The sequence below is a fragment of the Typopeltis vanoorti genome, chromosome 2 (genome assembly GCF_054136105.1).
Source record: "Typopeltis vanoorti isolate ZY-2024b chromosome 2, IOZ_Tvanoo_1.0, whole genome shotgun sequence".
Taxonomy (NCBI): Eukaryota; Metazoa; Arthropoda; class Arachnida; order Uropygi; family Thelyphonidae; genus Typopeltis; species Typopeltis vanoorti.
Genome location: NC_143550.1, coordinates 26,145,795 through 26,163,205, shown reverse-complemented (window position 1 = coordinate 26,163,205; position 17,411 = coordinate 26,145,795). Strand labels below are relative to the sequence as shown.

The following is a 17,411-nucleotide window of genomic DNA, read 5'->3' as shown; positions in this document are numbered from 1 at the left end:
TACAGACTTGTGGATCAGTTGCTAGTGACGAAGAAATGCATCACCAAATAAATATGATAGGTGCAAAAAGAGTAATCATTAATGGGGAACTTTAATTATCCAAACATCGACTGGGTAGCTATGAAATCGCATGAGAAGAATGAAACTGAATTTATTGAGCTATTGCAAGACAACTTTCTCCTCGAAACTCATGCAACTTTCTTCTCTTTTGAGCTATTGCGAGGAGGTTTCAGTTAAAGACATTACTCTGCCTGCTTTTGGTGACAGTGATCATGCAGTACTCACTTGGAAAGTGAGTAAGTTCATGAATGTTCCAATCAGAAAAGGTTACATGCTGAACTACAAACCAAGAAATTATGACCCACCACCTGAGAAGTATGCTGGGTGGGTTCGGTACCATTTATCAGTTATTGGATGGGAAGGATATTGACAGTGCATGGAAAGTGTTTAAAAAAATACTTGAATGATGCAATATCAGAATGCATCCCTAGAGTTTGAAAAATAAACATAGGAGTGAAAGGGATGTACAATCTAATTAAGCAAGAGAGTCATAAGAAATCATGATGTGGAAGGAATGTGCATAAAGATAATGTCAGTTATAATAATTATAAGCAGCAGGCCAGAAAAGTCACAAGCATTGTATGGAAAGCTAAGTCCAAGTATGAAAAGGAACTGGTTCTGCAAGTTAAAGACAACCCAAAAGAATTCTGTCTTATGCTGTAAGTAAAAGAAAGAATGAATTTGAAAGAATAACTGTGAATGCAGATTGTATGCAAGTGACTGATGCAGAAGTGATTAGAATAAGAAGCTATTCTAATCACTTCTGAAGCTATTCTAATTACAACTAATGAGAAGCTATTCTAATCACTTCTGAAGCTATTCTAATTACAACTAATGAGAAGCTATTTTGCTAAAAGTTATCAACCTGGTATATGCAACATTGAACTTACTGCTACCTCTTCACTATATGATGAAACTCATGTGAATGAGGAAGAAGTATTAGAGCTGTTGCACAAACAGAATAAAAATTCTGCAATAGGATCCGATGTGATATCAGCACAGATGCTAAAGGAGTGTTCAGCTGAACTGGCTATTCCGTTAACCAGGAAATAGCCAGTTCAGCATTCAGTTCTTCCCTATTCTGAAACTCGAATTATATAATTTGAGTCTCAGAACAGGGAAGATTCCACAGGAGTGGAAAGAATGTATGGTAATCCATTACACAAGGATAGTACAAAGACCAACATATCCAACTATTGACCAAATCAGTATCTTAGGAGTGGTGGTGAAGATTTTGGAAAAATTGGTTAGGGCCCACATTAAGAAATGGGTTGACAGTAAATCTCTACTTTGCAACAAAGAGCATGGGTTTATTAAAGGAAGGTCATGTTTTAGCAACTTGATCACATTCTATAATAATGTTACCACTGAGTTAGACAAGGGGAATGGATACACTATGATACTTTTGGATTGTGCTAAGGCTTTTGATAGATTGCAGCATGGAAGACTGTTGCATAAATTAAAGCATATTGGATTGGATTACAAACTATTGGCATGGATGTTGGAAGTTTTTCCACTTGGTTATACTATAAATTAAAGATGACAAGAAGTTATATTCTTAGTTTAATCCTTTATCCAAATGTAAGCAAACAAAGTTTGCACCTGAAGTATTTTCAGAACTGGGAAACTCATATATAGATGCTAATGACTTCTCATCACTTGCCTTAGTACCCCATAATACAAAGCAAGTATCCTTACAGACATGTATAATGCTATGCATTATGGGAAGGGTCACCACTCAGACAGGTTTCAACCTTTATTGAAGTCTCAAGAAGTTGAAGTAATGCAGAAGTCATATTTTCATATACAAGTAGCCAAAAGGTGTTACACATTATTATTAAATTACTCTGGATTAGAGATGGTTGTTGGAAGTTTTTCCAGTTGGTTATACTATAAATTAAACATGCCAAGAAATTATATTCTTGGATTAATCATTTATCTAAGTGTAAGGAAACAAAGTTTGCACCTGCTATATTTTGACTGGGCAACTTGTATATAGATGCTAATGACTTCTCATCACTTGCCTTAGTATCCCATAATGCATAGCATTATACATCTGACAGATAACCTTAGGTGTTGACAGTTATTCATGATTATTTTTAACATTATTAACAACACCAAACAAACCATTTTATAAAAAGATGTTTTTATTAACTTCCTTATATTTTACTGAATTTCATATCAGCATCAGACATCATTAGAGGAAATACACAAGTACATGCAACAGTGAGTAAGTGAAACAAAACAATTGTAATGTACAAAAGATCTGAAGTCCTATTTTGGGGGCCTCTAATAATGTAATAAAAAATTAATGGTACTGCTATGGGTCCCCCCCCCCCATACACTTCCTCTCTCTTTAGCAAACTTTTACATGGAACAATTTGTTTTCAAATTGTTCCAGCTACTTACAAGCCCATAGTGTGGTTACACTATGTTGATGTATATGTCATTTGGTTCCATGGACAAGACACTTTAGATGTGTTTGTCACCTACCTAAACAGCCAACACCCCAAAATCCACTTCACAGTAGAAAAGGAATCTAATAACTGTTTACCTTTTCTTGACACATTTGTCGCCAACCTTTCAGATGAATAACTATCTTTTTCCCATTGACAGAAATGCAACACACAGGAAGATATCTACATAAACAATCACATCATCATCGAAGTCCAACAGTATGGCATTTTAAAAACACTCACTCACTCACTCACACACACACACACACACACACACACACACACACACACACACACACACACACACACACAGAGGCAGAGCCATTTGTTCTAATGATGCAGCTCTGTCCATAGAATTCAAATATCTGTGCCATATTTTCTTGGCCAACAGCTACAATTCCTACAAAATAGTTAAAATACTACATATCCCTTTTAATACACAGGAACACAACATTACCATTTCTATTCCCTATGTCAGAGGTACATCAGAAAAGATAGCCAAAGTACTAATGAAATATGGCCTTCACATCACATTCAAACCTCGTGTTAAATTAGCAACTCTGATCCACTCACCTAAGGATAAACTTCACCCTCTGGCACACCCTGGAGTGTATGAAGTTCCTTGTGACTTGGCCTACTATGGGCAGGCAGGAAGATCTGTTAACACTGACCTGGAAGAACATAAAAAATTCGCTATACTTATACAAGTATAAGCATAGCGAATAATATACATTCGCTATAAATCATGAAAAGTCAGGACTGACAGAATACACTTTAGACACCTCTTCAACAGAAGATTAGATGGAAGAAAACTAATGTGCTATTTAGAAGTTGTACAGATCCAAAAGATTAAGAACTAACCTGAACAAATATGGTTGCATTAATTTGCCAAAAATTTGACATACTGTTATCTTAAGAGCAACTGCCACATAGCTGTAATTTTTTCCCCCCAATATTAGAGGCACCAAAATAGGACATTAGATCTTTTGCCCAATACAACTGTATTGTTTCACTTACTGCAGCACATACAGGGCATCCCATAAATTCGTAATTTCAATAATTCATAAAAATTGGAACAATTGGTATATTAGATTGCAGTTTGCATGAAAGTGAATCATAAGGAAGGGGACTTTTTGCCAAGGAAAAATTTTAGGTCAAATTTTGAGCAGTAGAGGGTGCTGTACCACATGCCTTATTTGTGAGATACATGTGTTGGAAGAACATCCTTCTTGGCTCTATGGTTCGCCATCTTGTTGTAATGTTGTTCTTAATAAAATCAATTAATTGCTGGTTGATTACTAATCAAAATGTAGGGAAATTTATATTTATACTGCACCACCCTATATTTAGATTAGTCTATGTAAATTAGTAGAATCAATCTTCAATTAACTTAGCAGTCTCCTTATTCATACAGGCCGAATTTAATATCTTTCACTTAGGGCTCCCGCAAGGTTCGAACTTTTTATGAATGGTGCAATGAAAAAGAATCAGGCACACACAATATTGAAATCAATAAAACAAAACATTTAATACAAGATTATATGACAAATACATAAATTTAACTCCGAAAATAAGATAATACAATTAACTTAGTTCTTCGGGTCAAAACATTCATATTAAATTAGACTTCAAATCTTCAGATACAAAATTCACAGTTCTCTCAATAACAAAGATTGTTCACGCTGATCAATACTACAGAATTTCTTGCTAAATAAATTTGTTGGTATCATTCAGTTACAATCTATATTTAACACTTAGCAAGCACTTATAACATTATTAATCGCGGCAGTTATTGCTTCAATGGGAATTATTTTCAAACTTCTAGCTTCGGCTAAATTCAGTGAAACGCCACAGTAAATGTTAGGACATTCGAGACGGAGCTATCACTTAAACCTTCACACTGAAATAAAATAGGACTGTTCTTACCGGGATTAATCCTTAGCACATCAGATTCAACGTGAGCACATTTCAAACTTATATTCACTTATTACTCCGATGGAACACTATTCAAAAGAATTCTTCAAGGAGATAACCGAATTATTATTTATCGTGCTACACAATTCTTAACGGGCTTACTATAGGACAGAATAATTATTCCATGTTTACTACTGTATAACAAATTGAGCTTTGTACAATCCTTCTTTAAAGTGATATAGGAATACATAGTAATTCTAAAACTTAGTGGATTTATTCTGAATCTTCTATTAATCTTCCGGTCTTTTAGTTATCTCATTACGACACTAAATTCCTATTACTGCCACCGCTGACATTACTCTCAGCTGTCTATAAGTTTTCTCCTCATCTCCGTACACTTCTGAATGCTACTCCCTTGAATTCCCTGCCCTTCAGTGTTCTTGTTTACTTTTACCTCTCACTTATATATGCCTTCCTTCTTCCCACCTAAAACTTGTTCACTCCATCCAACTCATTAATTTCTCCTCTCCCAATTATCGAAGCTCACACGTTCTATTTTATTTCTATCTCCATGGCAACGATCAAAACAGAACATAAGCATTAGCGTTACATAAGGTTATACCTTTACACTGAGTAATGAAAAATAATAATAAAAATATTATAGTTACTTAATTTCTCTTTCATTTCATTTACAAATAATAATAAAATATATGTTACAGTTTATATAAGGCACATAAAAGTTACGTACACAGAATTCCTCATAATATTATTGAAGGAATAAAGTAATAAGATAAATGTTATTTACTACAGAGTTCATTCAATAGTATAATATACATTAAAATTATATAATTAAATAATAGCTGATAAAATTCAAGGATAATACATGAATAATAAATCTTAAGCAAAGGACTAACAAATAATATTTAAACAAGTCTTGCTTAGTATATGGTAGATTATGTTAAATGTGAATGAAGAATAAAAACATACAAAACAATTTCATTCACAGTTTAACACATGCAAATGAGTCCGATAAAACATAGGATGTACTGCTGACAGCTTGTAATGAAGGCATGCGAATTCCCAGTTGGTGCAAACAGAAATGTTTTTGTGAAAAAAAAGGTTTGTTGCTGTGATACTGACATTGGTGGGATAACACATTATTAGTGAAGTTGTTTTACATAAGCAGGGAATCATTAGCAGAAACCTTACGAATGTTTCAAACACAGAAAAGAATAAGGAAAAATTGAGGTCCTATCAATCCTGCTGTCTCTAATATGTTTTGAGGAAACCGAAAGTTAGTCAGATCGCCCTCACACCGGAAGAGACCAGTGTTATACGAAGCATATAACAGCACTGTGGTATTGCAAATGAACGCCTAGCGGCAGAATCAATAAGCAGCGTAAGCAGTGCATGGGAAGCTGCAAGAATAAAGGGCATAGCGAAAACGTCCTTATTCTGGATCCTTCCTGGTGTGTTAAACTTGCATCCATACAAGCTGCAATCTCTTCATCAGCTATCACCAAGTGGTACTGTAAAAATAATCATAATTTAAAATTCTGAATATTTTTACGTATTGCTTATGTTAGTATGTTTATTAGTTTTAGTTTCATAACACGCATGGTCGACACTTGCGATGTGCCTGTTAGTGAAATTGTTTTGTCAAAAATGATATGTAAAGCAGTTAAAAATTCATGTACTTATTGGATTTGATATTTGTATTACTTACAGGAATTTTATTGTAGTTTAAAATATCAAAAATTGTGTTTTATGAAGACATTCTCTTGTCGCTGAGACACCGTGTCAGCCATTGAATTTTGTTTCTCGCTTGCCACTTTCACAGAGTGCGCATGCTCGCCGAGAAGTTTGATGTGCGATTGACAGCTGACAAGTTCGGTATCGAAGCAACGTGAGAGAAAACAAGATAGTGTTCAGAAGGAATTTAGAACACAGGCCAGCAGATATTTAGATTCAGAGGAACTTGAGTTTTTTTATGTGACAGTCGGAGGAAAATTAATGGTATATTCTGAAAAAGGAATCATGGAACTATTAAGTTTCAAAGTGGAATAAGTATTGATAAATAAAAGGGAAATATTGCTATAGGCGTTTTAAAAGGAATATTGGAGGAAACACTAATTGGAAGATTTTATAGGAGATTCCAAAAAGGAAATCTTAGAACTAAGTTTTTTTTTAATTGGAAGAGTAAAGACTGTCAATAAGCATTTCAGTGAATAAAAGAAGAATTTGCTATTTATGTTCTAAAGGAATGTTCGAGAAAACTCTGATTAGGAAGTTTCATCTGTATTAATTACGGATGCCGGATCTAACTATTATTTCTACTGGAAAAGAGACAGAAACAAGTCAGGAAGAATTAATGTGTGCTACATAAGTGATGGTAAAGGATCCTGTGAAAATGAAGGATAAAGTCATATCTTCGGAAAAGGGCCTTGACAGAGAGAGAAACTGGCTATAAACAATTTGTCATTGTGCAAACAAAGTGTTTAGTCTAGTCTTAAGTGTAAGTTTATTTTTAAAAGGCCTTGGATCCAATTAATTCTATAGTTAGTTATAGTTATGTAATATTGTTTGAAGTGTATATATAGTGTTTTTGTTTTATTAAATGTGTTTATTTTGTATTTGGGTCTTGAGTCAAGTAAGTTTGAGCGCGGTTAGTAGTTGGAAGGGGGCCAATCGTTCGATACTGTCGGCACACTCTCCCTCGATGAGTCTTTGGACTCCTTGGAGGTGTCAAAATAATAATAATAATAATAATAATAATACTCGGAAATAAATTAAAAATAATTGTTGAACAGAGATCATCTCTATATACAGGATTAAATTAATAAAAATCCTATATTTAAATAATGGCGCAGCCAGTAGGATTAATATTATATGAATATCCTCTATATAAACATCACTAAATAAAAATAAATCTCTTACAATTAACAGTACCATTAAGTGATACTGTTAATTGTAAGAGATTTCTCAATGGGAGCAATTCTCAATGTTGGGTTTGACAAAAGTCGCAGAAGATCCCCAAAGGCTGGACAACATCTTCTGGACAGATGAAGTACATTTTCCATTGCACGAGACAGTTATATGCATAACTGTCGAATTTGGGTGCAGGACAATCCACATGCCTACACACAGGAGCAGTTGCATTCACCGTGATTCACTGTTTGATGCAGCTTCACTGCATCCATCGTTGTAGGATCTTTTTTCTTTGAAGAGCCATGTGCAACAAAGGGCTAGAAGCAGTGGTGAGCTATGGAAATTTTAACAAAGGGCTCGCATCGTCGAGTAAAAAAAAAATATTTTTAAAAACAGCCGCATTTCACACAAAAACTGTTATTAATATAGCTTGTATACAAATTCCAGTCAAAAAGTATGAGAGGACAATCAGCCTCTAAAGGCTATCATTTTAAACAAATATTTCATGATCTAAACATGAAATATTTGCAATCAACTGTATTAATTTATCTTACATAAGAAAAACATTTTTCAACTATCAAAATATAATAAGAATGAAATGTTTTATAAAACATTTGATTAGCTACTGGTTTTACCATACGATTGGCTACCAGAAGAGAGAAGGGTAAAGATAGCGCATGCACTTATTTTATTTTCAAACTTGGGTGCATTCGTTATAGAGGAGTTGAAACAATAATTCCAAATAATCTATACACTGCCGAACAGACTAATTTTTCTAGGTCACCGTATGAGTTTGTCGCTTAATATGTTTCAAAAAAAAATTTTTTTTTTTGAAAAAATAAAAAAGTAAACAAGAAGATCAAGGGGCTCACAAATTTGAGAAAAATTTAACAAAGGGCCTCCGCGAGCCCCTTATAGCTCACCAAAGGTTTGCTTAGTATATGCACAGCGCTACTTGCAACTGCTACACAAAAACATGGTACCATGCTTGTGGGCAAAAAATGTTTTTCACATCTTCATGTTCATGCAGGATGGAGCACCACCTCGTATTGCATCTTCCATGAAGCAGTTTCTCATCAGAACATTTGGTCAAGAAAGACTCATCAGCCATAATGGCAACTCCGCATGGCCCTCTCAGTCCTCAAACTTGACACCAGTAGATTTTGGTTGTGGGGCTATTTAAAGTCCTGAGTGTACCTGAGTAGCCCATCTTCCTTAGTGGATTTAAACGATGCCATTCGCCGCAAAGTTGCTTAATATCCACCATGGAGCATATCCACCCAGATATGCTCCATGCTTCTGTCAATGGCGTTCTCAACCACTCATGTTTTCATGTCACCTTTATCATCTCTAATTCCTTTTACATCACTCTTTTCTCCATTTCTGAGCTTCTTCAACAACCTCCAGAATATTTTGTCACCTTCTTGATATTTATTTTCTATGTTCTTGCCAAAGTCCTCCCATGACTTTTGTTTAGCTAGTTTTAAACAGTGTTTAGCTTTCTTGCATTTGTCTCTGTATTCTCTAAGAGCACAAGCTGACTTATTTGCCACAAACTTTTGATATGCTTTCTTCTTTTCCTTCACTGCCTCTTTTACTTCTTGTGTCCACCATGGAGTTCTGATTTTTCTATCCTTGCAGACAACCTCACCACATGCCTCTCTGGCTGAATCAATCAGGGTTTTCTTCAAGGTTTGTCACTGAGTCTCCAAGGTTTGGTTCCTGTTCTCAAACTCTAATTTTTTCTTCAATAATCTTTGTGTAGTTTAATCTACAGCTCACATCTGAGAGCTGCTCAACTTTCATTCGCTTTAAAACTTTCTTACATGTTCTTCTTTTCAATATGAAATTCAATTTTATCCTACTCAAGACTAAATAGTGATTACTTCTGATGTCAAATCCTCTGTACACTCTGGTGTACTGCACCAGTGAGGAAACATTACTATCAACAATAACATAGTCAATGAGACTTTTCTTATTCCTTGCCTCTTCTCTCCATGTGAATTTGTGTACATTTTTATGTTGGAACATGGTATCAGTAATAACCAGTCCATGTCCTGAGCAGAAATCCAACAGGTATTGGCCATTATTATTAGCTTTGCTCTTTTCTCCAAATTTTCCCCAAATATTTTTGTATGTCTCACAATCACTTCCTACTCTGCTATTTAGATCCCCAACAAGGACCATCTTTTCATTTTTCATTGTGTCAGTAGCTTTCTCTAGAGTCTCAAAAAATTCTTCCACTTCTACCTTAGTAGAGTCTTCTAATTCCTTTACTTATTTGTACCTATTGGGACCATAGGTACAAATAAGTCTCATTGTCCAGTTCCCCATTCTGATATTTGCCCATATCATCCTACTTGAGACTGCTTGCCATTCAAGAAGATTAGCCTCATATTTAGTGTTGAATACTATGGCTACTCCTTCTTTTCCTTGACTGTCATTGCCTGAATATAACATTTTGTATTTATTGCTCAGAAAGGTCTCACCAGTTTTTGTCTTTTTTTTGTTTCAGTCACCCCTATTATATAGATCTGGTACTTATCTAATTCCTCACCTAGCTCCATTTCTTTGCCATTCAGGCTTCTTATGTTGATAGTGCTGATCTTTAACTCTGGTGATGTTGAGTTAGGGTGTGCTTTTAGATTTGTTCCAGTAGCTGACTTTTCACTGCTTGCCCTGGTTCCCTGGCAAAAACAATGGGGGGCCTTGTTTAACTGGGCGACATCCCAGCCGGCATGATATTTTGTCATGTTATACCATCATTTTGTGTATTGGTTTAAGCCAACAAGAATACAATTTGGTCGGCTAAATACCAAATTGGCAGCCCATCCTCGTTCGTTCAGTATCCAGAGAGATACCCAACAGGGTGCACCACGAGAAGGTGAGGATTGGACATTAGGTCAGAAGCCCTGGTCAGTTCTCTGCATTCCTTTAAATGCTATGTGGAGGCCTCCTCTCAGTTATTTAGCTTTGACCCTTAAGCACCCCAGTCACTGAAATATATTTGAGTATTCCAGTTATGGATAGACAACATTTGGTCTAGGCGCCCTATTGAAGAAGCCTACCCTGCTAGTATGAGATCAGTAGATCAGTTTCGTTCTCACAGAACAGATGTTAAAAATAAACCCAAGGAAATGAATTCCGGGAGGTCTAAGTAGTCATCCTCAACTTTTAGATGTCTGTATTAATAAACCATTTAAGGGATTTATGAAGGAGAAGTGGAACACTGCATCCATAAGACTGCTGGATGCAGTTTTCAGATTTTGAGAATCAGGAATTTAAATAAGATTGATGCAATAAATATAACAATTATAGAACAATCAGTTTAATCAGTCATCCATTTAATCAGTATGGAGTGGAAAATAGAGAGTATATGCTTTCAGAGAACCAAAAGAAGAGTACAATAAATCATTTATTTCCAATATATCTCATCAGAGAAAAATACACTGAACATAATAAAATACCATGTCACAATTTTATACACAGAAGGCCTTCGATTCATTATGGCATGAAGCATTGTGGAGAATACCGAACCAGTATGGAATAGATAATAAAATAGTACACCTAATTAAAAAACTGTTCACCATTCCTCAGAAATGTTAATAAAAATCAATGGCAACTATAGCAAGCCTTTCAGAAAATGGAAAAAGGTGTGCATCAAAATTTGGCATACTTTTGCCAATGCTTTTTTACCTTTATTTGGAATATATAATAAACTTAGCCTTGAAAAGCAGTAGTATTGGAATTAGAGACAAAAAAAAAAAAAATCAATCTCAGGTTCACCAATGATATTGACCTAATAGCAGAGAATGAACATCAGTTACAAGGATTAGCAGATAGAGTTGCTAAGGCACACCTAGCAATTATGGATTAAAGATCAACATCCACAAATAAAAAATTATGCCTTTAGGCAATAAGCCTATGAAAATTTCAGTTAATGATGAAAAACTGGAGAAAGTCGAAAGATTCACCTACTTGGGAAAGGTACAACACAGAGATGGCCCATCTAAACATGACATTAGCACACACATTGCTAATGCAACTTTTTCCCATCAGAGGTTACAGCCGCTTTGGAAGGACAATAAAATATAGCTAATTACAAGATTCTACCCCATTGATACCTTTGTTAACTCTGTCTTACTATACGGTTGTGAGAGTTGGACATTGCTAAAGGAAGATGAGAAAAGACTATTGGCCTTTGAGATGAAGTGTTTGGTCATACATGGCACATGTAATAAATGACAAAGTCAGAAGGAAAATCCCCTCCATGCTAGAACACAAGAAAATATCATCACTAAAATATGTCAGAAACAGCTCCAGTGGCTGGGTCATAAAGCCAGATCAGACAGCTTGCCTAAATTAGCACTAGAAGGCTTGACTTCTGGTAAAAAAAAAAAACATGGGGGTAATCCAGAATTACCTGGATAGATATTAGAAAATGGACTAATTCATCATTGTCCAATTTGTTAAGGAGATCCCAATACAGAAACATCTGGAGAGAGAGTGTGTTAGGACTGTCACCTTTGTAGTGCCCCAATGGTCTACATAGATATTTTGGATTAAGAAGATAACATTTCCAATAACCAAAGCTATTCAAGTTGGGTTGGTGTAAAAAAAGTCCTCGCATACTTATATAACTGCTTTACAAAGAATTTGCTTTTCTTCCAAAGAACCCTATGTTTAATCAATATGGCATATTCTGCTAAGCCAGACTGCTCAGGTTCAAGATATTGGATATGCGATTTATGTTCCCTATGATATGCAGCTACAGATCTGCTAGACTGCCCAAAGTAAGACAAAACACAGGAGCAGGGAATCTGGTATACACATGGAAAGCTAACTGGAGAAAGCTTGTCTTAAACAGATCTGATGGCCTTTGATTACCTCCTTTATGGGAAATATTGTATCAATCTTGTGTAAATTCCTGATTATTATCTTTTATTGATTTAATTTTTTTTTTTTTCAAATTAGGAATTTACTGACGACCCATTGTCTTACACTATAGCGGTGCTTTTAAAATTAATCATCTTAATTGAAACAAATCTATAACATACACTCAATATGTACTGTTATTTGAGCATAGAGGGAAATAAAATGTATTTTCTGAACCTTTATTGCCCATCATATGAATTTTCATGCTAGTTATAGATAGAAATAAACAAGCTATGTCTATAATGTTGATCTAAATGGATCTTTTTGGAATCAATGTAATAATCAATGAAGTTGCTACACAAGAATTCTATTAAACTATATACCACCTAAACTGACAAATAAATTGATCTGTTTAATCAACATTAATACAGTAGCATTATTTCATAAAAATCACAATGTTATAAACAGGCTACTGGCAATAACCCTTACATGTGAGTTACAATTCCCAAAGAGGGCTCTCAACAGGAGCTATGGCATTGGTGGAAGAGCATTATTACTGAGGATAAAAGCCATTCACATAAGCAAACTCAAAACAGAATATGATGGAATGTTCAGCATATTTACATATAAATTATATATAACATTAGATTAGGATTTTTAGCATTACTAACATGTTTTGTGTCTATCAATTTTATCTTTTCTCAAGCAGGGCTCAGGTGAAATGCATGATCTTTTTTTCATGATTTTCTGAGTTCTATAGTCAACCTTTAGAAATTTATTACTACTTTTTTCACTTTACTTATACATTCAGGAATGCTAATTTCATATTGCATAAGTTTTTCTTGTTTAACTAAGTTAATTTTAAATGAAGATCAATTTAGATATTTTTTTCATTGTATTTTGGACGCTGGATGACACTATAATTATTATCTTATAATTCTTATAAGATAAGAATATATCTTATCCTTCATTCACTTGAATGATAGCACATTAACAATAGCATGCTTTAAAGTACACACCAGCTTCAATAGGATAGCATTATAAAATCTGAAATGGGAGATGGCATGTTAACTTTAATAAAAGTCATATTCCCAACATAATCAAAAGTTATAACCCTTCATCAGGGAAGAGGGTAGCATTTTATCTAACCATATAATGTAATTTAACTATGGAAAAGTTAGAAGAAAAATAAGATTACCTTTGTAAACACAACAATTAGTACGAATGGAACTGAAATTGCTCTGACTAGAAAGCTAAGAGAAAAAAAAGAAATTAATTTCTATAATGTCAATGTAATTGAAATTTAATTTCTGCTCAGTTACAAATATCTCTCACTTAAAAAAGTCATGTTTGATATATATATATATATATCAAAAATCACATAAATCTTAGGAATAAACATTTATTTTCCTCAACACATTTTATTCTGCTCTCTAAAAAAACTAGTGGTATACATGCAAATTAAACAATCTAAAATAACTACTTGTCATTCACTCGATAATTTACTCACAATATGTGCCTTGTTAAAAAATTATATAGATAGTGGATGTTTCCATTTCAGGTTTATTTTCACAAACATCAACAGACCATTGGTCTTGCTTTGGCCATGATTATAGATACTGCTTTTCTGGGTAGATGTTCTCTGCTGATAAATGGCTACAAAGTGTCGTCTACTATAGTAAGGTGAGGAGAGTAGCAATGATCAATGGCATTCTTGTTTGACAACTGACAAACAAGAAACTATAAATGAGGTAAAAGATGCAGTTTGTAAAATTATAACATGAATTTGAAAGTCAGCTGGAGTAATTTTACAAAAATAGACTGCATTTGAATGAATATGGTATTTTATATCGTTGTGAAAGAGAAAATAAATAGAATTAAGCAATTGTGGATAAGGACAAAGGTTTGAGAAAGATATTGCTAGGAGGAAAGAGGAAACAGAAGATGAAAAAAAAAATGATGACAGGACAGAATGAAAAAGACAAGTAAATAAGCAAAAAGAGCAGAAAGAGAGAGATGAGCAGTCATAATAATACAAGGTGTGGCACAGAGTGTAAGCAATTATGTGCATTCCACCTGTAAAAAGTTATAAAACTATCAATATTAGTACCATATGTGAGCTAAGGATTAGATAATCTGAAAACACTGCTCTGAAGGCCTATAACACAGAACTCTTTCAAACCACTTTAGGCCATTAATAAGCAAAACATATAATTAAAGTCATCTACCGCCTAAAGACATTCACATATCGTGCCACAGTGGGATTTAAACTAAACCTACAAATGGAGCCTGAGATGCTATCCAGTCAGCCAACCGGACTGGCCACAAGTGGGATGGCCTCCAAAGAACAAGGTTACTCACATTAGGATAGTATAGAAATAAACTGATGGGAAGAGAAGGATGACAATATCATGAATTAGCGAAGTAGCATGAGTGAGAGAGAGTAATGACATGAGCATTTCTAGTAAGAAGACTGACTTCAAATGAACTGTTACATTTCTATACTAATGAAAGATGTATATCAGAAATGAGGATGATGGGTGTGTGTAGCATTGAGTTGGTATGTCCAAGGATTATTGGAATATGTAAAACTGGGTTAACCAAGAAAATATAAAGATAAAAACAGAAATGGAAGGATATAGAATCAGCTATGAAAATGTCTGCCTCTGTTTCTGTGACATTTTGGTTTATAAGTTCATCTTCCTGGGTATTCTATCATATACCATTTGTTCTAGAAGCCCTTTCCATTCGGTGGTGTTTTTTTCTATGGTTTCCATTACTGGTGTTTGGTTTAGTGTTTTCAAATGTCTTCATTTCTATACAAAGGATAAAAAAAAAAAAGGGTGAGGTGTTGTTAGACAATAGGAATGAAAGCAAACTTATGAGAAATGTTTACATGAATTCTATGAGCAAGCTGCTAGTTCTATCGTCTAAGTGGATAGAATCTCTGCTCAATGCTACAGATTCAGGTGATTTGATGAATCAGATCTATCACCAAAGACATCCAAGAATGTCTTCGGTGGTAGATGATTTTAATAACCCTGAGTGGATGACTGAAATGGCTTGAAAAAAAGAATTATCGTTGCTGGTGGATTCACATAAAGAGAAAAACAAAACAGAGTGATCCAAACAAGGGATTTTAATTAAAATCATATAGACTAGTGTGGAGGAAAAAAAAACAAACTTGTATTATGGTCTAAATGGAATGAAAACATCACATGGAATGAACTAAAAAATTTAAAGATTCCAGTACTTTATCTTTGGGATAAAGTATTGGAATCATATCATAAGGCAAAACATAAGAATTATAATATGCAATGGAGGGAATGCTTGCTGTGGACACTAGTCAGCAGCCTTAGCTGGCTGTTGCATGATGAGAGGACCAAATTATTGTTTTCTCCATTATAACAATATGTATTGAGGAGTTTTTTTTTTAAGGAATTCCTGATGATTCAGAAGAAAAACATTTTTGTGGCTATATTTACTGTGGTAAATCCTGCTGCAATCCTAGTCTGCTAACATTACTGACCATAATTGCAGCAGGAGATGTATTTTTAATCTTCTTCCAGAAGAATGTTGGCAGATTTTTGTTTGTCTATAATACAACAAGAAGGAAAGAGTTGTTCTTCAGGAGAGTGGATAAAGAAGCCAACTTCATGAGGTTTAAAAGCAGTGCAGAGATTATATTACTTTAATTTTTTTTTTTCCTCTCAGGTTTCCTGACTATAGGAAGTAGTAAGAGTATTACTGTAATCTGTATTCTAAGATTGCTCTAGGAAGGAAGCAGGCACAAATATTTTGTGTCAATTTTGTTGGCATTGTAGCCATCAGATTAGAATGCGTAATGAATAAAGGAAATTCAGCTGGGAGGAAAGCCTGATAGGAACAGAAGTTGATGGTTCTGTTAAGAATTTTTATATTACCATACTGATGAGAAAGCATGTAAATGTATTTCAGCTAGAAATTGTAACCAGTATGGATGGCAAAACTGAAGAAATCGGTACTTTCCCAATATACAGGAAACAATAATTCTCAGACCTCCCAACAAAATTCTAAGACTGCCTAATAATGTCCACCGAAGACATCCCTCTCAGAATTTGAGGTTCTCACTCCAATCTCTTTCATTTTTGTGTGGTTTATGTGCGTGTTACAATTCTTATAATGTATATCCAACGATGCTTTTCTGACAAAGATGAAGAGCACTGGAATCATTAAACCTTTTAGTTTATTTCTTGTGTTATCTTCATTTCATTAAATCGCAGTATGAGTTTGAACCAGAACTTAAGTCTAAATACAGGGCTGGAAAAAAAGAGATAGAATCAAATACAGTGAATGTTTGACAGGAGTAAACTTTTGGATAACTACTTTAGAAAGCATGTGACAGTAGTAACACTTTTTTCGTTGATGAAATTTTCTTGGAAAAATGGTTAAACCAGAACTACATAATTTTCTCTTCTTCAATTCACATTACCAAAAATTAAAATTTAACATCGATATTGAGATTACCAATTAAGGATCTTTGTTAGTTGTTTTAATTTAGAAAAACAGAAAATGGTATACTTCTATAAGTCAAAACCTATTTGTACGAGGCGCCATCCAAAAAAAGTTCAGGGAATTTGACAATTAAAAAAAAAAGAGTACAGTGTCTTAAAAGACAGGCATATAAGATCTGATAACGGAGTCTTAACAGATAACAGATGAATTTGGAGGAAATTGTTGATCAGAAGTTAGTAATGGTGTAACTTTTTTATGTAGTACTATCATAATTATCCTGTATGTCCCTTGAAGGTACATATCAGGAATTTGATGATGATCTAGACTGCTCAATGGAGTAGTTCCTTCATTATCAGGATTTAGGCCTTTTGGAAATTTTAAATTAATCTGCCACAGGAATCTAGATTCATTATACTTTCCTTGAGTGTTGCATGGTGATCAGCATTCATTTTACACAAATTATAGACTCTACAACTGTGTTATAAATACTTATTTTAATTTCCCGGAGTTTTGACCTTCATATTAAGGTCATCATCTGGAGTATATACATATATACAGAGACAAGCTAAATTATATTTCACATAACATGCTGAAGAGACAATGATTTGATCAATGGTTATTCTACTGGCCTGACCTCTAGTGAAATAAAATTACAATAAATAAATGAAATAAAATAAATTAACT

General features: G+C 34.2%; 1 protein-coding gene across 3 annotated transcripts in view; it reads right to left on the bottom strand.

The window, feature by feature from the left end:
• The window catches only part of LOC150108890 (E3 ubiquitin-protein ligase RNF123-like), a 660,886-nt gene that overhangs the window by 549,590 nt on the left and 93,885 nt on the right, over positions 1–17,411 (bottom strand). The window contains exon 5 of one of the 3 annotated variants that reach the window (XM_090410696.1): positions 13,432–13,486. The exons of 1 other annotated variant lie outside the window; for it this stretch is intronic. In XM_090410696.1, coding sequence (XP_090266822.1) covers positions 13,432–13,486 — 55 coding nt within the window. Of the gene's footprint in view, positions 1–3,089; positions 3,188–13,431; positions 13,487–17,411 lie in introns of those variants that run through there. One more of the 3 variants, XM_090410702.1, reaches the window with a different exon arrangement.